At 39.5% G+C, this 21,876-nt stretch overlaps 1 protein-coding gene across 1 annotated transcript in view; it reads left to right on the forward strand.

Moving 5' to 3' along the window:
- ARFGEF3 (ARFGEF family member 3) overlaps positions 1 to 21,876 on the forward strand; it is a 178,876-nt gene that overhangs the window by 111,862 nt on the left and 45,138 nt on the right. The window contains exons 13-17 of the mRNA XM_049787998.1: positions 12,523 to 12,689; positions 13,221 to 13,386; positions 18,031 to 18,138; positions 18,489 to 18,704; positions 18,849 to 18,959. Of these exons, the coding sequence (XP_049643955.1) occupies positions 12,523 to 12,689; positions 13,221 to 13,386; positions 18,031 to 18,138; positions 18,489 to 18,704; positions 18,849 to 18,959 (768 nt within the window). The remainder of the gene's footprint in view (positions 1 to 12,522; positions 12,690 to 13,220; positions 13,387 to 18,030; positions 18,139 to 18,488; positions 18,705 to 18,848; positions 18,960 to 21,876) is intronic.

Consider the following 21,876-nt stretch of genomic DNA (forward strand, 5'->3'; position numbering starts at 1 on the left):
CATGTTCAGGTTTCACAGACAAACAACAGAAACTTTGTTCACAGACAAACAACAGAAACTTTGTTCACAGACAAACAACAGAAACAGAAACAACAGAAGCTCAGAAACTTCACAGATTCAAAACCAGTCTTAAGAGAAAAACTGAAAGACCTATTTAAGACAAAACTGACCAAAAGCCACACCAAACTTCGATATAAAGATGGCACTAAATCCCAGGCTAATTCTTTCTCTCAATGTCAATGGATTAAATGCACCAGTTAAGAGACATAGAGTGGCTAAACGGATCAAAAAAACTCAATCCAACCTTCTGCTGCCTACAAGAAATGCACCTGAATAGTCAGAACAAACATAGACTCAAAATAAAAGGCTGGAGGAAAATCATCCAAGCAAACAACACCCATAAAAAAGCTGGAGTGGCCATACTAATATCAGTTGATGCAAACTTTATACTTAGGAAAGTTGTAAGGAACAAAGATGGACATTTTGTATTAATCAAGGGATATGTACAGCAGGAAGAAATCACTCTCCTAAACATATATGCACTGAATGAGTGGCCAGCAAAATATTTAATAAAATTGTTGACAAATCTGAAAAATAATATCAGTAACAACACAATAATTGTGGGAGACCTCAACACGGCATTGTCAACACTTGACAGGTCAACCAGACTGAAACTCAACAAGAATATACTAGACCTGAAAAGAGAAATGGAAGAAAGAGGCCTAGTAGATATATATAAGACACTCCACCCCCAGAAACCTGGATACACATTTTTCTCCAATATACATGGGACATTCTCCAGAATAGACTACATGCTGGCACATAAAACATACCTTCATAATATCAAGAGGATAGAAATTTTGCAGGCTACCTTCACTGACCACAAGGCTCTGAAATAATATGTGAATTCCAAAGAGACACAGAAGAAAAACTTTAACACCTGGAAGTTAAACAGCCTAATACTGAATAACAAGTGGGTCCGAGATAAAATCAAAGAGGAAATAAAAACTTTCCTGGAAACAAATGATAATAAAGACACAAAGTATCAGAACTTATGGGACATAGCAAAAGCAGTACTGAGAGGAAAATTTATAGTTTTGCAAGCACACATCAGGAAGGAAGAAGGGGCATACCTGAATAGCATAATGACACAGCTCACAGAATTAGAAAGTGTTCAACAAAAGGACCCAAAAATAGGGAGACAAAAGGAAATAATAAAGCTGAGAACAGAAATTAACAAATTGGAAACCCAAAAAACAATCCAAAAGATCAACAAAAGCAGAAGTTGGTTCTTGGAAAAAATAAACAAGATTGATAGACCATTAGCAAAACTCACAAAGAGAGAGAGAGAGAGAGAGAGAGAGAGAGAGAGAGATAGAGAAACTTGATAACTCATATTAGAAATGAAAAAGGGGAGATCACTATGACATTGCAGATTCAAAGGGTAATCAGAAACTACTTTGAGAAACTCTATGCCACTAAAAATGAGAACCTGGAAAAAATGGATAAATTCTTAGACACTTTTTTTTTTTTCGGTTTTTGGGCCACACCTGATGACGCTCAGGGGTTACTCCTGGCTATGCGCTCAGAAGTCGCTCCTGGCTTGGGGGACCATATGGGAAACTGGGGGATTGAACTGCAGTTCGTCCTAAGCTAGCACAGGCAAGGCAGACACCTTACCTCTAACGCCACCACCCGGCCCCAAATTCTTAGACTCTTATAAACTCCCACGGTTGAATGAAGAGGATGTAGCATATCTAAACACCCCCATCAGTATTGAGGAAATTAAAATGGTAATCAGATGTCTGCCCAAAAGCAAAAGCCCAGGCCCAGATGGATTCACTAATGAATTCTTTCAAACCTTCCAAGAGGAACTACTACCAATCCTGGCAAGACTCTTTCATGAAATCAAAAAAACGGAAACACTTTCAAATAGCTTTTATGAAGCCAACATCACTTGATACCTAAACCAGATAGAGATGCTACCAAGAAAGAAAATTACAGGCCAATATCCCTGATGAACACAGATGCAAAGATCCTTAACAAAATCCTGGCAAATAGGATTCAATGCCTCATTAAGAAGGTTATTCATTATGATCAAGTAGGTTTCACCCCAGAAATGCAAGGATGGTTTAACACCCATAAATCTATCAACATAATACACATCATAAACAATAAAAAAAATCACATAATCATATCAATAGACGCAGAGAAAGCATTTGATAAGGTCCAACAACCATTCTTGATCAAAACTCTCAGCAAGATGGAAATGGAAGGAACCTTTCTGAATATAGTTAAAGCCATCTATCACAAGCCAGTGGCAAATATTATCCTCAATGGAAAAAAACTAAAAGCCTTCCCTCTTAATTCTGGTACAAGGCCAGGCTGTCCTCTCTCACCACTCCTATTCAACATAGCACTGGAAGTCCTTGCTATAGCGATCAGGCAAGAAAAAGTGCGGGGTCCTGAAGCCCCCCAGGGGGGCCCGGCCAGCAGGAGTTAGCTGGGAAGACTTCTCAGACTACCGCACTCCTATTTTGCTGAGTAGAAGAACAACCACACCTGTAAAAAATCTGAGAGAGGTTAATAATAACGACCCAAGGCAATGTCTCACTGCTCAAAGGCAACTTTATTTGACTACAGCTCCTTCTTATATAGTGAAGGAGAAGGGGGCAGTACAAAGGTGATGTCAGTCATACTTTTGGCGCGAAGGCCCATACAAGGCAAGGATATATTTCAGGTTTCAAGGAACAAAGAAAGTAAATCATGCTCTAAATAAGGAAGTGGGCAGTGGGCTAGGGGGCTGGATGACCTTCAAGTTATGATGAACGTGCTGTTTCTATGGAAATTTCTAGTGACCTTCTAGCTGCATTCCTAATTGCTTGACTATCAGGAGGTGGTGCAAGATGTGCTTGCCTCAGTGATCTTGAACAGACAATGTAGCATACACTTATTGATAACAGCCTAGTTCACTCCGGAATGTGGTCTTAAGGAGTGAGGCCTAGTTTCTGATAACGGTACCGGACAGTGTTGCTCTCCTCCGGGCTAGAGTTAATTATATCCTGCAGCTGCACATTCCTTTCTCTTTAGCTCAAAAACTTACAGCAAGACTGCAAATAGCTTTTAGGTGAAAAGCTGGACTATGGCAGAAAGAACAGCAAAATGGCCTCAAACAAGTCACAGTCCCCAACAAAAAAGATATCAAGGGAATCCAGATCGGAAAGGAAGAAGTCAAGCTCTACCTGTTTGCAGATGACATGATACTCTACTTAAAAAACCCTAAAGACTCTACCAAAAAACTTCTAGAAACAATAGACTCATATAGCAAGGTGGCAGGCTACAAAATTAACACAAAAAATCAATGGCCTTTCTACACACCAATAATAATAGGGAAGAAATGGACATTAAGAAAACAACCCGGCAGATCCTGGCTTCCCTCTCTCTCTCGATCCTCTCTTGAGATGGAGGCTAGCTCTAGCCGGCATGGGGTTGGAGGAGACCCCATGTGGAAGGCCTTCTCCCTAACTTGGGTGCGCTGGGAGCCTTGATAGGCCCCCAGCCTTCCCCTCTTCTGCCCCCGGCCTCCAGGCCTTCTGGTGTGGCAGTCCAGGCGGCCAGAAATGGTTGGTCCTAACTTGGGGTGTGCTGAGATTTGCTCTGTTGCGCTAAGTTTGTCACTGGCAATTTCTGACCACTCTGCATATGGAAAGCCCCCGCACGCACTGCATGTATTAAGAGTATTCCTTATCTTTATGTTATGTTTTGCATGTCCAGAATGTCCGTTTTGTATTCTGCCCTTTCCCACACCCCTACAAAGCTCATTGTTACTCCTTAACTCTTTCACCACCCCAAACATCACTAACCCACATTACTCCTTTTAACTTCAGTATTGCACCACCCTAATCACATACTAAACCCATGCATTGTGTGTAACAACTCCAAACTGTTTCAAAAGACATAAAATGGACACGTATTTCTTTAGAGTATTTTGTGTTTTTTTCTGACAACTATAAGTCTTACTAAATATTCTCTTATACAGTGATGATTCTAACCACTTTTTATCTTCTCTTTATGAGCTGTTCAACAAGGAATTTTGGTGAAAGAGTCCCCCAATTTAATCCTTATGATTGAACCATGTCATGGGGATTTTTGGACTTGTTCTTATGGCCCCCATATGCACCAATAATGCCACGTGGCATTGCTCCTTTTTTGCATAGGCACATTAAAATGGGAAAATACTATACATACAAATAAGATCCTATCTAATAGAGATTGGAATACACAAATCTTGTAGTGCAAAGGGACCTTACACCCTGAACATTGACATAATGACCTGGCACAGGCCTCAGAAGAAAGGGCATTTTCTATTCCCCCTGAACCAGGGAAGCCATCCACAAAACATCCAGGTTCATCTATAACATCACCTGGAAGCAATCCTCTACCACGGAAGACCCTACCACTACTCAGACATCGACCTGCTCAAAAGAGACTTCCCTTAACACTGAGAAGACTTAACAACAACAACCTGCTTACAGGACAGGGCTTCCTGCATTGCCCTTTAATAGTGAGGTGAAACGAGAGGACACTCCACATCCTGACTTCAATGTAGGATATGCAGATTCCAGGATCTTTAATACAGAAACATGATACCAACAACAGAGACTGTGTGAAAAGGGTGTTAGCACTATAGACAATGTCTTGGATTGGACTATCTAACTTGTCTGGAGCCTAGAGTTGGTCTTATGCCAGGAAACTTCAGGGGTAGGGTCTCTTTGTATTTAGGCCAAGGTTATTCCTTTCCATGCCCCTCATATTTTGGTGGGCCTATGCAAACAACAATTGCCACTCTAACACCGTTTTTACTGTGCTCCTTTGACTCTAATCCTTAAAAAAAAAACACTTAAAATTTGAGGTTAACTTAAGCTAATATGCATGTACATGGAAATGTAAAAATACTATGCCTCTAATGTTTAAGGAGTTATGTAAGTTTTATGGCTTTAGATTGCCTTGTGTGCTGTTAAGAAATATTATAATGTGTTACAATCTGGGGACTTGAGGGACAAAGTAATTGTACATGGATTCTGTTTTATTTATCTTAATGTTCTTTGGCTGAAAGTTCAAAGTTAAGACATCAGCAAGGGGCCCGGAGAGGTAGCACAGCGGCGTTTGCCTTGCAAGCAGCCGATCCAGGACCTAAGGTGGTTGGTTCGAATCCCGGCATCCCATATGGTTCCCCGTGCCTGCCAGGAGCTATTTCTGAGCAGACAGCCAGGAGTCACCCCTGAGCACTGCTGGGTGTGGCTCAAAAAACAAAAACTACAACAAAAACAAAACAAAACAAAAAAAGATATCAGCAAGGAGACTTCTTCTGAGAATTATGTTATGGGTGATTGTCCTTCCACTGTAACTTTACCTTGTCCTCTTTCTTTGCATCTTTATTCTCATAATTAAAAATTAAAAAAAAAAAAGAAAACAACCCCATTCACACAAACATATATGGAGTCAACTTGACTAAAGATGTGAAGGACATATACAAAGAAAACTATAAAACTCTGCTCCAAGAAATAAGAGAGGATACACGGAAATGGAAACACATACCCTGCTCATGGATTGGCAGGTTTAACATCATTAAAATGGCAATACTCCCCATTGTACAGATTTAATGCGATCCCTCTAAAGGTACCATAACATCCTTAAAAGAAGTGGATCAGGCACTTTTGAAGTTCATTTGGCACAATAAACACCCTCAAATAGCCAAAGCAATTATTGGGGAAAAGCATATGGGAGGCATTACTTTTCCCAACTTTAAACTGTATTACAAAGCAATAGTTATCAAAACAGCATGATATTAGAATAAAGACATACCCTCAGATTAGTGGAATAGACTTGAGTACTCAGAGAATGTTCCCCAGACATACAATCATCTAATCTTTGGTAAAGGAGCAAGAAGTTCTAAATGGAGCAAAGACAGCCTCTTCAACAAGTGGTGTTGGCACAACTGGCTAGCCACTTGCAAAAAATTGAACTTAGACCCCCAGCTAACATCCTGTATGAAGGTAAAATCCAAATGGATAAAAGATCTCGATATCAGACCTGAAACCATAAGACATAGAACAACATGTAGGTATAACACTCCATGACATTGAAACTAAAGGCATCTTCAAGAAGGAAACTGCACTCTCCAAGCAAGTGAAAGCAGAGATTAACAGATGGGAATATATTAAGCTGAGAAGCTTTTGCACCTCAAAGGAAATAGTGCCCAGGATACAAGAGCCACCCACCATGTGGGAGAAACTATTCACCCAATACCCTTCAGATAAAGGGCTAATCTCCAAAATATACAGGGCACTGACAGAACTCTACAAGAAAAAAAAAATCTCATCCCATCAAAAAATGGGGAGAAGAAATGGACAGACACTTTGATAATAATGAAATACAAATGGCCAAAAGGCACATGAAAAAATGCTCCACATCACTAATCATCAGGGAGATGCAAATCAAAACAAATATGAGGTACCACCTCACACCACAGAGATTGGCACACATCACAAAGAATGAGAACAAGCAGTGTTGGTGGGGATGCAGTGAGACAGGAACTCTTATCCACTGCTGGTGGGAATGCCAACTAGTTCAACCTTTCTGGAGAGTGATATGGAGATGCCTCCAAAAACTATAAATTGAGCTCCCATACGATCCAGCTATACCACTCCTAGGAATATACCCTAGGAACACAAAAATACAATACAAAAACCCCTTCCTTACACCTATATTTATTGCAGCACTATTTACCATAGCAAGACTCTGGAAACAACCAAGATGCCCTTCAACAGATGAATGGCTAAAGAATCCATATACACAATGGAATCTTATGCAGCCGTCAGGAGAGATGAAGTCATGAAATTTTCCTATACATGGATGTACATGGAATCTATTATGCTGAGTGAAATAAGTCAGAGAGAAAGAGAAAGACTGAGAATGGTCTCACTCATCTATGGGTTTTAAGAAAAATGAAAGACATGTCTCAACAATTTTCAGAGACAAAAGAGGAGCGGGCTGGACATTACAGCTGACCTCATGAACCTCACCACAAAGAGTGATGAGTTTAGTTAGAGAAATAACTACATTGCGAACTATCCTAGCAATGAGAATATATGAGGGAAATAGAAAGCCTGTCATGAGTACAGGTGAGGGCGGGGAGGGGAGGAGGAATATTTGGGTCATTGGTGATGGGAATGTTACACTGGTGATGGAGAGTGTCATCTTACATGACTGAAACTCAACCACAATCATGCTTGTAACCACGATGTTTAAATAAAAAATATTTTAAAAAATGTTAAGAACAAATAAAGAAAAAAAAATAAAGTGGAAATCAAATGTTTTCTTGAAATAAATAAATGAAGACACACAAATTTTTAAATAACAGCTACTGTTATGACTATTATCAGTACAAAAATATATGAGTTCATACTTATAGTATTATAAATAATAATATTTAGTGTTACCTAAATTCTGTTTGGTTTTTTAATGAAAATAAATTTTTTGTTGTTGTTTGTTTGTTTTTGTTTTGTTTTGGGCCTACAATCCATGGTGCTCAGAGGTTACTCCTAGCTCTGCACTCAGAAATTGTTCCTAGAAGGAACAGGGGACTATATGGGATGCCAGGAATCAAACCTGGGTCAGTTTCATGGAAGGCAAATGCCTTATCCACGTTGTTATCACTCTGAAATCTGAAAAGAATATTTTTAAAAATAAGAACTCAATACTGTCACCAAAACTTGATGAGACAGGGAATTTCTAATTCTAGATTCTTTAACTTCTGACCTACCTAGTGAATGGAAAAAGACTCATTAATATATCAACTTTCCTTACTATAACGTGCTTCTTCGGTAGATGTAAAAATACCAGTTTTTAAACCTACCCAAAATTTTTTCTTTCGATTTTTCTTCTTGGAATTAGAGATTGACATAAAATTGAGATATTTTGTGTGATGAAAACACATACATACACAAAATTTATATATCTCATAAAAGGAATGGGAAAATGTATAAATGCTCTTCTCAAAAGTTATAAATACCCTGTCTACCATACTTAAATCTGGCATTGTGTTAATTGAATACTCCTTTGTGTGTCTGTCTGTCCTTTGTCATTATCTCTTTTATATGCGCACACACACACAAATCCATTCTTAGTCAATTTACAAAGAATCTGCAACAGTACTGTGTGCTGAGTCTCAGACATACACAGCTTATTCTCGTCAATATTGACTAACTGTAGATTGATGCAATAAGGGTGAAAGAGCTTGAGGGCAAGGAATTATAGATATAGTCTATGTTGGAAGGAACAAAAGTCTTTGGAAGTTATTTGGTGACAAGCAGATTGAACATGTCATAGAGCAAAATGCCTTGTGTTTGGGCTAAAAACCTCTTGGCAATTTATGGTTATTGAACTATCTACAAATTACTTATTGTCTCTCATGTACTATCTTACATATGAAATTAAGTAGGGTAGATATATGCATATGTATTTTAATATATAATTTTATTATAACAGTGAAATTTTATCTAGTATAGAAAAAATGAATGCCTACTAAGTTGATAGATTATTTTGTTCTGTTTTATTCTTAAATTTAGCTCTGTAATATAAGAAATTAATCTCCCTAGTGATGTCTGCCAATGTTAAAAGTGACTCTTAACAGGTCTGGCATATAGACTCAGAACTCTGCCTATTCCCCCAGCAGTGCCTTCCCTCATTTACACTCATCTTCACCAATGGGTTGACTTCTTGTCAGAAGACACATCAGAAGCCTTTGTCATTTTCAGCCTCAAAACCAGAGTTCAGGGGGCCGAAGAGACAGCATGGAGGTAGGGCATTTGCCTTACAAGCAGAAGGACAGTGATTCAAATCCCAACATCCATATGGTCCCCTGAGTCTGCCAGGAGTGATTTCTGAGTGTAGAGCCAGGAGGAACCCCTGAGCACTGCCAGGTGTGACCCCAAAACAAAACAAAACAAAAAAAACCAGAGTTTAATTTTCCAAAACATGTTTCAGTTGGCTTTGAATTTTTTGTTTGAATTTTTGAATTGGCTTTGAATTTTGTGTTTGTTTGAGGGCCATACCCAATGGCACTAAGGGTTTACTCCTAGTTTGATGCACAGATTGTATGCATAGAACTTCTAGTTTTATACACGGGATCATTCCTGGCAGACTCAGGGGACTGTATGAGGTGTGAAAGATAGAACCTGGGTTGACCATATATATGGAAGGCAGTTGCCCTCCTTACTATACTATCTCTCCAGCTTCTGACTTTAGACTTTTAAAAGAAAATATTGCTCTATGAACTTAGTTTCTTGCAGAATTTCTTTTTTCTTGCATTATGGACTTAAATGTTGCTTAAACTATTGTCCAAGCCAGTTAAATACCCAGCAATGCCAAACACTACTTTGTGTTCTTCATGGAAGGAAACTGGTTTTATTGCCCCTTGTCCTTCAGACATTAAGAAACAAGTCCACCAAGATTTTCAAAGGACAAGTGCCCCTGCAGACCCCAGAGCCAAGGAGACCCACTGTTCACAACCTGATCCAGGATGTCATTTTTAAATTTCAAACCAGTGTGACCTCTTTATATATTAATATATATTATAAAATATATTTATATTATACAATTGGGTCCATAACAAGACTACTCTCAGGAATTGGGGAGGTGACTCAAGTGGTTGAGCACAGGCATGGTATATTTGAAGCTTTGGATTCCATCACCAGAATCCCATGGCCCATTGGGTACCTCACAGCTTGCCCAAGTATCCAACCATCGGACCAATCACAGAGAGTTGCCCCACCGTGGGTGTGGAGACACACTGCTGTGTGTGTCCTTGAAGTGGGAGAGGGGAAGAAAATGTATACTCAGTAACAAGTATCTGAAGGCACCTGCAGAATTTCTTATAGAAACTATAAAGCATGGGCTAACCTTAGACTAAGGTAGTTTTATTGGAAAAATATATGTGCTTACATTCACACAAAAATAAAAACTAATTTTTGCCATTCTCAAATATAGCAAAGACCTTGAAATTTTTTCAACTTTACACGTTTTTTCTGGTTCTTCTCTTATTAGCACTTTCACTAAAAATTATAGGGAGAGTAGGTCAGAGACTTAGTAGAGGGGCTACATTTACCTTGTAGATGGTCAAGTTAGATTTTTACCCCACCATCACAGATGGCTCCCAGGAGTGATTTCTGAGCACAGAGCCAAATGTAACTGTAGACCTCATGCACCAGCATATGTGCTTCCTTAAAAAAATAACCAAAATATTGGCAGACATATAAGCATATATATTCTATATATAGTTCTATATAGATTATTATATATAAGAAATTATATATTCTCTATGTAAAATATGTATTATATAGAATTATATATAATAAAATAATTATTATATTATAGCATCATATAATTGTATATATGTATATGTGCATATATGAATATATCGTTGCAATAATATAATTATATTTGTATTGTAGTATATTATTAAAAACTACATATATATTTAGAACTATAATTATATATTCTGTTTATAGTATAAATTAAAAATAACCAAAATATTGGTTATTTATTCTATATATTCTCTACATAATTATACATTTATATATTCAATAAATATATGGTCTGAGAGAATTGAAAGGGCAACCCTCCACTCAGAGATCTGGGGAAACCTTATGGAGAGTGGCTGAGGCCGGTCAAGGTATGGTTGGTTAAGGGGGTCTGTGGGGAGTCAGCTAGAGATGGGAAAGTGAAGTGGGTTGTATTATATTGTGAGGTGACTCTGGCAGGAGAAGTAGGCATAGAGCTGTTGGTAATTCCACTGGTTTCTAGAGAAAGAGAGTGACATTTAAGATTGGTATGGTTTTACAGAAGCACTGGTAATGTGTTGTTTTGGTATGTTCCACACAGAGGACTAGCCTCACCTATAAGCCCACAGTGTGTTCCCTGGCTAACAATGCCTCCCAGAAAGGTCCTGTGAAGGTGCATAATTGAAAGCTCTGGTACTTTGGAGATGGAGGAGATGGGATTGGGCCAAGCCCTCTCACACCCACCCTGCCACCAGAAAATCCAGCATCCCTGCCTACAACTGCCATCTTCATAGCAGGAAAAATAACCCAGTTCCTCTACCATGTTCCAAAAGAAAATAATGGGCACTGATACTTCCCAGATACCTAGCCTGGGCTGATACCTCTGTGGCATTCTCCAACGGAGAATCTTATTCCCCTTTCTGCCTAAACTGTGACAGCCCAGTACCACACCCACACCCTCTGACAGAAACAGCTCAGCTCTGGGACTGAAATAAAAAAATATGAGCAGCTAAATTCTAGGAGTCTCATATGAGGTCAGACTATAGAACTGAAAACTCTAGGACTCTTGAGAATGGGATTGGGATAAAGGTCTCTCTCTCTCTCTCACATACACACACACACACACACACACACACACACACACACACCCATCACAAACCCTAGCAACCCCCACCCAACAGCTGCCATCTCCTAGCACAAAAACTGCTCACTTCTCCACCAAGCCTTAAAAGAAAATAATGGCTGTAATATTTTCCAGGTAGTCCAGTCTCAGTTGACACTCAGAAGAGGGGGAAGTACAGGGTCCCCTTTCTGCATGAAATACAGTTGCCCAGTACCATTCACTATACCCTCCAACAGAAGTATCGCTGCTCCACAACTTAACCTTATCAGTCTTCCAAGTCACCAGACTTGTTTCAGATCTCTAAATCCTGGTTACCACAGTATTTTATAGTCTTATTAGTTCAGTAGTATGGCACAGAACCTATTGGGTAGTAACCTACCAACCTCAGTGAGCCAAAATAATAACACAGAAGACTCAACTAGCACCAACTGCATCCCAGTAAATCCTTAGACAATGACTTTAAAAACACCATAAAGAGATCATTTCAAATTGACCCTTGTTGACCTAAGTTTTGATCATTCCATTTGCCTTTTTATTGTAACAAGCAATAAGAAGTAAATGTGTGTCTGCATGGTGAGGCATGCTTTGTGAGGCAGGTTATGGTGGAAAGTGGGACATCGAGGACAGTGGTAACGGTCACATTGGTGATAGGGTTAATGTTTGAATATTTAATACCTGAAATGTTTTATGAACAACTTGGTAAATTATGATGTTATAATAAAAATTAGAAGAAAGAGAAAGAAAGAAAGAAAGAAAGAAAGAAAGAAAGAAAGAAAGAAAGAAAGAAAGAAAGAAAGAAAGAAAGAAAGAAAGAAAGAAGGAGGGAGGGAGGGAGGGAGGGAGGGAGGGAGGGAGGGAGGGAGGGAGGGAGGGAGGGAGGGAGGGAGGGAGGGAGGGGGGGAGGGAGGGAGGGAAAGAATCTGTGAAATTCAGGTTTCTCTCTGTAGGAATGGTGTCTCTCCCACACCCCACCCCACCCCACCCCCACTCGCTATCAGCCACTCTGGCATCCGCACTCTCTGCAGCCCCTCAAGTGTCCTACTTCTCTCCACTTAGGCATGATGCGCTCTCCCGGGTTCGAGGGCAGCAGCAGTCTGAGCTTGCAGATGCTGGTGGATGCTGACAGCTTGTACACGGCTGCATACTGCGCTCTGCTCTTCAACCTGAAGCTTTCCCATGCTGATTACTACAGAAAGCGGCCCCCACTGGCACCTGGCATGATAGTAAGTGTGTGACCCCTGCGCCCACCTCTGAGAACCAGGGAAAGACTGGTGGGTGACGGGGAGCCACACAGCAGTGCCTTGAAAGGGTCAGCCCCATCAATCTGTTCTCCATTGCGTGTTGGTCTGGAGCGGGGTTCGGAGATGCATTCCAAAGGCCAGAGCAATCGTACAGCAGATAGGTTGCTTGCTTTGCTCACAACCAACTCAAGTTCAGTCCCTGGCATTCTGTATGCTTCCTTGAGGCCGCCAGAATGATCCTAATTTCAAAGCCAGGAGTAAGCACTGAGCACCATCAGGTGTGGCCCAAAAGCCAAAATGTGTGTATGTATGTATGTATGTATGTGTGCACATATATAGAAATATAATATAGGAAAGGGACTTCATAAAATCTGGGACTTCCTGATATCCCCTTTCTTGCACCTCCATCATCAAAGTTTTGTCTCCCCATAAGCCAGACTCATTGAGAGGCTGTGATATGAAGGGACAGGGGAAGAGGCTGTTGTTACCTCCTTGTGCCATCTGTCCCCACAGAAAGAGTTCATGAAGCAGGCCCAGACCAGCGGGGTGTTGATGGTCTTCTCCCAGGCCTGGATGGAGGAGCTCTACCACCAGGTGCTAGAACGGAACATGTTGGGAGAAGCTGGCTACTGGGGCAGCCCCGAGGACAACAGCCTTCCCCTCATCACTATGCTGACTGGTCAGTGGAATGGGATTGGGCTCTTTGCCCCAGGTGGGGTGGAAGCTTTTTCACTCCCAAAGCCCTTGGCCTAGAGGCAGCTGTGTAAGCCTCACCTTGAAATGCTACACACAAATCTTCCCTGGCACTTGGTGACAGTTCCAGGGAAATGGCATGAATTCAGCCATAAATGTGATGGGAACTTGGGAGCCAATCATAACTTTTTAACTATGCCTGTTAGAGCAAAATAATAAATTATGGAATTATAGAAATCACTTTCTAGGATTAATACCTAGAATTATTCTGGGAAACATTTAGGAATGATGAAACTAAATAGAGTCAATCATTCAGTGCATAAAGTGATTGACTTTATGCTCATTGTTTTTTATGTTTATTTATTTTTATTGTAGTTGATATAATTTGTTTACAGTTGTGTTCTGTTCATGTCTATGATGTATGCAATTATAATCTTTCCATACCACCAGAGTTTCCAAGACCCTCTACCACTGTTCTGATATCACTTCTAGTACACTTCTTTCTCTTTTCATCCCTCTCCCTCCTTGGTAACCTCAGTTCAATATTCCAAATCAACAGAATTTTTTTCAACAGATATTTTCTCTTTCCTTGCTTTGCTTCTCTCTGTACCACATATGAGTGAGATCATTAGGTATTTATCCTTCTCCCAACTAATTTTGCTTAACATGACCCACCCTTTAGCTCTATCCAAGCTATAGAAAAAGGCAATATTTAGTCTTTTCTTACAAATGGATAGTATCCCATTGTGTATATAGACTTCAAATTATTTACCTGTCTTTACACACTTGTATTGTTCCTAAATACTGGCTATTGTGAACATTGCAGTAAATATAGCTTTAAGGGTTAATGTTTTTGTGTCCGTAACATTGATACCACAGATTGGAATAACTGGGTCATAAAGAGACTCTATTTTTAATTTTTTGAAATTTTTTTTAATTTGGGGGCCACAGCAAGTGGTGCTTGGGCTTACTCCTGGCTCTGTGCTCAGGGATCACTCCTGGAAGTCTCAGGGGCTGTATGCAAGGTAAGCACCCTACCTACTTGACTGTCTCTCTGGCTCATTCATGCCATTTTGATCATGGCTGCACCAGATGGTATTTCTACTAACAGTGAATGAGGGTTCCTTTTTCTTCACAGCTTTAGCTTGATGCTGGCTGTTTCTAGTCCCTTGTATATCAGCCTTTCTCACTGGTGCGAGATGGCATCTCATTATATTTATTTTTATTTTCTAATAATAAGTGATGATATACACTTTTCTATGCCTATTGGCCCTCTCTATGTCTTTTTAGAAAGTGTCTGTTCATCTCTTATGGTGCATAGGTTGTTCCTCATAATGTTATATCATAAATCCCTTAGACACACTCTATGACTTTTTCTTTCTTTTTCCTCTTCTTTATTGATGATGACATGTATTTTGTCCTCAATGCCACTGATGCTTCCTTTATTATAATTACATTTTCAATGTGAGTTCTTTAGCTCAACAATGGTCCTCTTTAGCCCTTCATCTCTGTGTGGATGGCTTTTATATTTTTATCTACCTTTATTTAGAGTTTGATGATTCCTTCAACTGATTTCTTCACATCATTAATTATTAAAAAGATTGCTATTTTTGGAGTCTTCAAATTTCTAATATAGAATAGATAAGGACATTTTTTGAGTTTTGTCTTCATTTGTAAATTTGGCTAAATTCCCTTCTTTTTCTTTTTTTTTATTCAGTATTGTTGGCATTACTTGGTGTTAGGAATATAAGTTCAAATACAAATTGACTTGTAGTCCAGGACTCCTACATATTATATCACCCAATACCCGTAACTCTGGGTTTGTAAAGGACTAACTGACTGTTATGGGTTTGTGGTCACTGGGATTGAGCAGCTATTATCTCTTTAAGATCTAGCCAACCTAGGCTATGAGCCAGGGATCACAACTGAGCAGGGATCTGAACACCTGATTTCATATCACAGTTCTATCAATTTGGGTAGCACCTGGGGACTGTGATCATATGAACCCAGCAGCAATGATTTAGTAGGCTGCTCTTGTTATAGCGTTTGAGCGGTTTATGTTAACAATTCTAGTTTGCTCTAATAGAATCAATGTTAAGCTGTTCTGGGAATAAACCTGTGGTATGATGCTATTATTATTGCCTTGATATGCCTATGACACGAGATAGGAGATGTCAGGTGTAGTAATTTAAATATGACCCATATACATTTAAACAGATCCTGAAAGATCGAATTTGATAAGATCTGTTGGAATGGCTAAAAGGCACATGAGAAAATGTTCCACATCATTAATCATCAGGGAAATGCAAATCAAAACAGTAACACAATATCACCTCACATCACAGAGACTGCACACATCAAGAAGAACAAAAACAACCAGTGTTGGCACAAATGCAGAGAGAAAGGAACTCTCATTCACTGCTGGTGTGAATGTAGATTGGTCCAGCCTTTTAAGAAAACAATCTGGGCTTTCCTCAACAAAAATAAATAGAAATGGAGTTTCCATTCAACCCAGAAATACCTATCCTGGTACTTTATCTTGGGAGCCCCCAAACATAATTCTGTAAAGGCATCTACACTATGATATTTATTTCAGCACTGTTCACAGTAGCCAAAATCTGAAAACAACCCAAGTACTCAAGAACAGATGAATGGATAAATTAACTATGATACATCTACACAATGGAACACTATAGAACTGTTAGGAAAAGCGAATTAATAAAAGTTGTTTCTACATGGATAGACATGGGGAATATTACACTGAGTTAAATGAGTCAGAGGGAGAGGGATAGAGATAGAATGACCACACTCACATTAAGAAAGAAAACCAAGACTCAACTTAGACTCCATGTGATCGAACAGCAACCGTCCAACCCCAAACCCCAGATCCCAACAGTAGAACTGACACAGTTCTCTGCAACAGCACCAAGAATCAAACTCACCCCAGGGAGTTTTCTGGCACAAACTTGCTCAGGTTGATACAACATCCTGATGATGAGGAAACAGCAACAACTTTATCTAAGAGCAGGTTGCCCTACCTCATCACCTAACCATAACATGAAACCAGAAGACACTCCATCTGTTGATCTGTACAAAAACCAAGATCACTAATTACAGAAGACTGACTTTGACAACTGCAATTGAGCAAAACTCTTTCTGCAGTAAGATCATAGCCAAGACTGTGGCCTAGGATTTGTATAAAAAGCAAGATATCTAATTCCAGAGGTCTGACTTTGACAACCATGACTAAACAGAACTTCTGGAACCATAAGGAAAGACTTTATACTAGGCTTCATTCTGGAATCTGTGCAAAAACCAAGATCACTAATTAGAGAAGACTACAACAACCATAATAGAGCAAAACTTTTAGAGCCATAAAGAAAGATTCTATCCTAGATTTTGTCCTAGGATGTGTGAATATACCAAGATCTTTAATGACAGAGGATTGATTTAGTCAGCCACAACTGAGCAAAATGTTTCCTGGCACCATTAAAAGACCTTGGAGTTTGATAATGGCATGTCTGGAGCCCGTAGTTGTTACCATGAGAGTATGTTTCAGGAGTAGAGAAACCCTGACTCTCTTAGACCCAAGGGAATGCCCTTTCTAATATCCCCAATATTACTGTGCCTATGAAAAAAAACACACTTGCCACACTAGCCCTCCCCCTGTTTTTTCTCTTTCTTTTTCTTTTTGTCTTTCTTCTTATTGTTGTTTTGATGTTTTTTTTCTTGTTGCTGTTGTGTTTTTTGCCATTGCTGGTTGTTTATTTGTTTGTTTTGTTCTAATAGAACCACAGAACCTGAATGATCTTGTTCTGCCTCATAAATTGAGAGGAAAACAAAAGTAGATGATACCAGGAGCTAACAATCGCTTGAAATTTGAATGGAAATAAAAAGCGATCAGACCTAAACCCCAAACCCAAAGTCAATGACAACAGAATCAAGATTCCCAATCTACAACAAGCTACACACAAAGGGAACCTATTACACTAAGCAGTCCAGGGGGCAAAGTGGGGAGGTATCAGATGCATGCTGGGAACAGAGGTGGAGGAAAGACAACACTGGTGGCTGGAATGGCCCTGATTCACTGTCACTATGTACCTTAAATATAATGTGAAAGACTTGTAATTCACATTGGTCACAAATTATTAAAACGAACAAACAAAAAAAACCCAACAACCCAATAGTATGAGGATAATACTCAAAGACAATGGAAATAATGAGTCATAAGTACAGTAGCAGTCTTTGATCAGTGTTCTCCAAAGTGAATAATACCATCTCCTGGGCCCTGGAATGATGGAATGTCTGGATGGTGGTAGACTCAAATGATATTGGGGTTGGGGAGGACTTTCTGTTTGTTTAAAAAAGATAGATTTTTCAAGAAGCATTGAATGATTTGTGTGTGTGTGTATGAAAAGGAGATATAATCCAAGTAAATTAGGAACCTCTCGATTAAATTAATAAAACTATTTTTTTAATTCTGAACTAAGATTTCTTAAAACTTGCTACTTAATAGAACCAGTGACTGTTTGTTAAGTGCATGGGAGAAGAGAATGAATATTATTGCTATATGTTTGACTTTACTGAGTGTTCTGATCAAAAGGAGCTCCATGCTCTTTTTCCTTGACAGACATCGATGGTTTAGAGAGCAGTGCAATTGGGGGTCAACTGATGGCCTCAGCTTCCCCAGAGTCTCCCTTCACCCAGGGCAGGAGAATTGACGACTCCACTGTGGCAGGTAATGCCTTGGGTCTTGAGTTTATGAATATACATGGGTTGCCTGTGTTACTTGAAATTAAATCATTCTAGGACATCTTTCTGTTGTGACACAAATGAATTAAGATATTGTCTTGGCAGGAAGACATTTAACATTATGCAGCAGATGATGCAATATTCATTATTTAGAAGCACAGAATGAGAAAATAATAGAGCTCATTAAATAAAGTTTCTTGGAGCAGAGCTGCATAGTAATTCTATGTAATTTTGGTTGAATGATCAGAGAACTCTAGGCCATATATTACCACGATGGTTTTTATTTTGTTTTCTGGTTTGGTCTTTAGAAAGTGACCCAAGCCTTTTCTGCTACAGGTGTGGCATTTGCTCGCTACATTCTGGTTGGTTGCTGGAAGAACTTGATTGATACTTTATCAACCCCTCTGACTGGTCGAATGGCAGGAAGCTCTAAAGGGCTGGCCTTCATTCTAGGGGCTGAAGGCATCAAAGAACAGAACCAAAAGGAACGTGATGCCATCTGCATGAGCCTTGATGGACTGCGGAAAGCAGCACGTCTCAGCTGTGCTCTAGGTATAAGAGTGGCAAGGGGATGTATTTTTGATCCATGGGCTCAGGGGGTCCCTGTGGATCATCTGGTCAAGGAAAGAAATTTTTTTTGAGTGTAAGGTGTTTAGAGAATAAATTTAATGTTGGGAATAACTGTTTCCTCTAAAGGTGTCGCAGCTAACTGTGCCTCAGCCTTGGCTCAAATGGCAGCTGCCTCCTGTGTGCAGGAAGAAAAGGAGGAAAAGGAATCCCAGGAACCCAGTGATACCATAGCACAAGGTAACCGTAGAAGGGCTGCATATGAGCCCATATACTCAGAACAGGCACCACACATTTTCTGCACACTCGTGAGACTGTATGTGGCATTAAGACACCACATTTATCAATGAGCATGTGATCCCTCTGGGTCACACTGACTGAGTCACACTGGTTTCCCTGGCTGACTCTACCTAGTGCTTGCAGTAGTTCCTCCTGGAGACAATAAAAGGGGCAGCTAGCAAGTCTGAAAGTAGACGTGGTTGCTGACAGTGTCCACCTGGCTGATCTATTCTCACTTCTTTGATTACCTTGTCATGGGCTCCTTAGTGTCCAGGTTTGAAGACCAGACCCTTGGATAATGATAAAATAGCCATGGTTTTCTTTTTTTGAAACAGAGCCACAAAGCAGACAGGAAATCCACAGAAGGAACTCGGGGAGATTTGCTCTTATAAATAAAATATTGAGCCTTGGGAACCCGATAAAGGGTTGATTTTTAACTGGCTCAAATCATTTAGTCAATGAAGCATATAATTATCTGGATAGGGAAATGCCAGTCTTCCTAATAGCCTTGGAAGATAAATGGCAGATAGCAAAGAGAACACTGCAAATCAAAACAGTTCTCCCAGACCCCTTCTGCTAATCCCTTAATATGGACTAACATAAATTACATTTAAAAACCTTGACATTTAAAATTCTTTTTTATTTTAATTTTGATCGAAACTATTGTAATATACAAAGTCCTTCATAGTTGGGATTCAGGGATACAATGAATCAGGGCCAATCCCACAACCAGTGTCTACCTCCCTCCACCAATTTTTCCCCAAGTGCATCTTATACCACTTTCATGCCCTCCAGTTTGCCATCTAACAGGCCCACTTTAAGTTTAAATTGTTAAAGTTTGTGTCTCTTGATTCCATTATTAGTTCCTCTGGCTTGGATAATTAGTTCTATCCTTCTTAACACTACACATGCACCCGAGACTGTTTGGTCCCCGGTCCCCAATCTTTTATATTTGTGTTTCTCCTCTTCCACTCAGTTTCTTTCTCTCTCCTCACTATACTCTGGGGCCAAGGGTGTTCACAACAACTCTCATTTCTTCATGCAGTTATTCTAAACACCACATATAAGTTTATAATGTTCTGCCTAGTGGGTCTGTCTATTAGCCATAGTCATGTGTTGAAATCTCCCACTAATATCACACTTCCATTATATGTTACTCCAGGTTTGTGATCAAAAGCCTTACATATGTTTCTGCCTCTACATTAGGTATGTAAATATTGATTAGAGTTAGTACTTCTTGGTCTATTGTTCCCCTGATCAATAAGTACTGTCCATTCTTGTCTCTAAGTACTTTCTTGAGGTTGAGTGCAATTTGGCCTGATATAAGTTTAACTGTCCTAGTATTTTTTTGTTGTTTTCAAGTTAGCTTGTATAATTTTTTCCATCCTTTTACTCTGAGCCTTTGTCTGTCCTGAAATTTTAAGTGGCATTTCTTTCAGACAGCAGATGGATGGTTTTATTTCCTGATTCAATCCATTAATGTGTTTATTGTGATGGGAGAGTTTAGTCCATTGACATTTAAAGAAACTATTGACAGAAAGGGCTGTTGTACCATTATATCATGTAGGGTTATTACTGTTACATTTGGGTATTTGGTTTATAGAATTGATCTTTGAGTAGTTCATTTAGAGTTGGTTTGGTTAGCATGAATGTTGTAAGTTCTGTTTTGCCTGAGAATGTTTTTATCCCTCCCTCCGATATAAGTGAGAGTGTTGCTGGGTAGAGAACTCTAGATTTGAATTTTCTTTCATTCACTAGTTTGAATATGTCATTTCACTCTTTCTTGCCTGAATTTTTTCAAACAGGAAATCTGGTTTGATGATTAAGTGATTTTCTTTATACTTCTTCTTCCTTACTGCTTTAAAAATCCATCTCTCTCCTTTCTTTTTTCATTTGGATTACTATATGTCTTAGTGTTGTTCTGTTAGAGTCTATTTTGTTTGGCACTCTTTGCCTCTTGGATTTGTAAAGGCATCTCTTTCCAGAGAGTGGGAAATTTCTCTGCTATTATCTCCCTCACTACTTGCTCTTCCCCTTTCCCTTTTTCCTCTCCTTAAATTTGTTGAATTGTTCACCTTTAGATTCCTTAATTTTGCAGGCTCATGACTCCTTGATTTCTATGGTTAAAACATTAAGTGGGGCCCGGAGATATAGCACAGCGGTGTTTGCCTTGCAAGCAGCCAATCCAGGACCAAAGGTGGTTGGTTCGAATCCCGGTGTCCCATATGGTCCCCTGTGCCTGCCAGGAGCTATTTCTGAGCAGACAGCCAGGAGTAGCCCCTGAGCACCACCGGGTGTGGCCCAAAAACCAAAAAAAAAAAAAAAAAATTAAGTGTTGATTTTAGGACATCTATAAGGCTCAGGTGTTTTAGTGGTCTTAGAAGTTTTCCAGGGGTTCTCTCCATATCCCCAATTGCAGTTGTCTTCCTTAGTTTTCCCACTGTTCTTTTCATTTAGTGGATTGATTGTATTGCTGGAGTTTCAGATGTTTTAAGAAAGTGATCTATTGAATTGGTTGTATAAAAGGTGGCTAGAGGTATATCTGATTTAGAGGTTATTTTCCTAAACACATGAGGTTATCTAAGTATGACAAAAAATATTGCCAACTAATTCATTGGTTTGTTCAACTGAATATTGAGTTATATATTTTCTAAGAGAAAGAAGTGCTAGATCCGATCTGGCTGGAAATAACTGAGATAAATTGAAATGTATTCATGAGGACACACTAACATCCATGTGGTTTGGGAAGAGGAAGATTGATGGGAAAGCCCAGAGGGTTCCTTTCTCTGCAGACAAACCGGAGATGGGATGAGAGGCAGCAGGGAGATTAGGACCAGCAGTGGGATTCTGACATTTACAGTTCTTAAAGGGCCTGATA

Source organism: Suncus etruscus, chromosome 15 (genome assembly GCF_024139225.1).
Source record: "Suncus etruscus isolate mSunEtr1 chromosome 15, mSunEtr1.pri.cur, whole genome shotgun sequence".
Classification (NCBI taxonomy): domain Eukaryota; kingdom Metazoa; phylum Chordata; class Mammalia; order Eulipotyphla; family Soricidae; genus Suncus; species Suncus etruscus.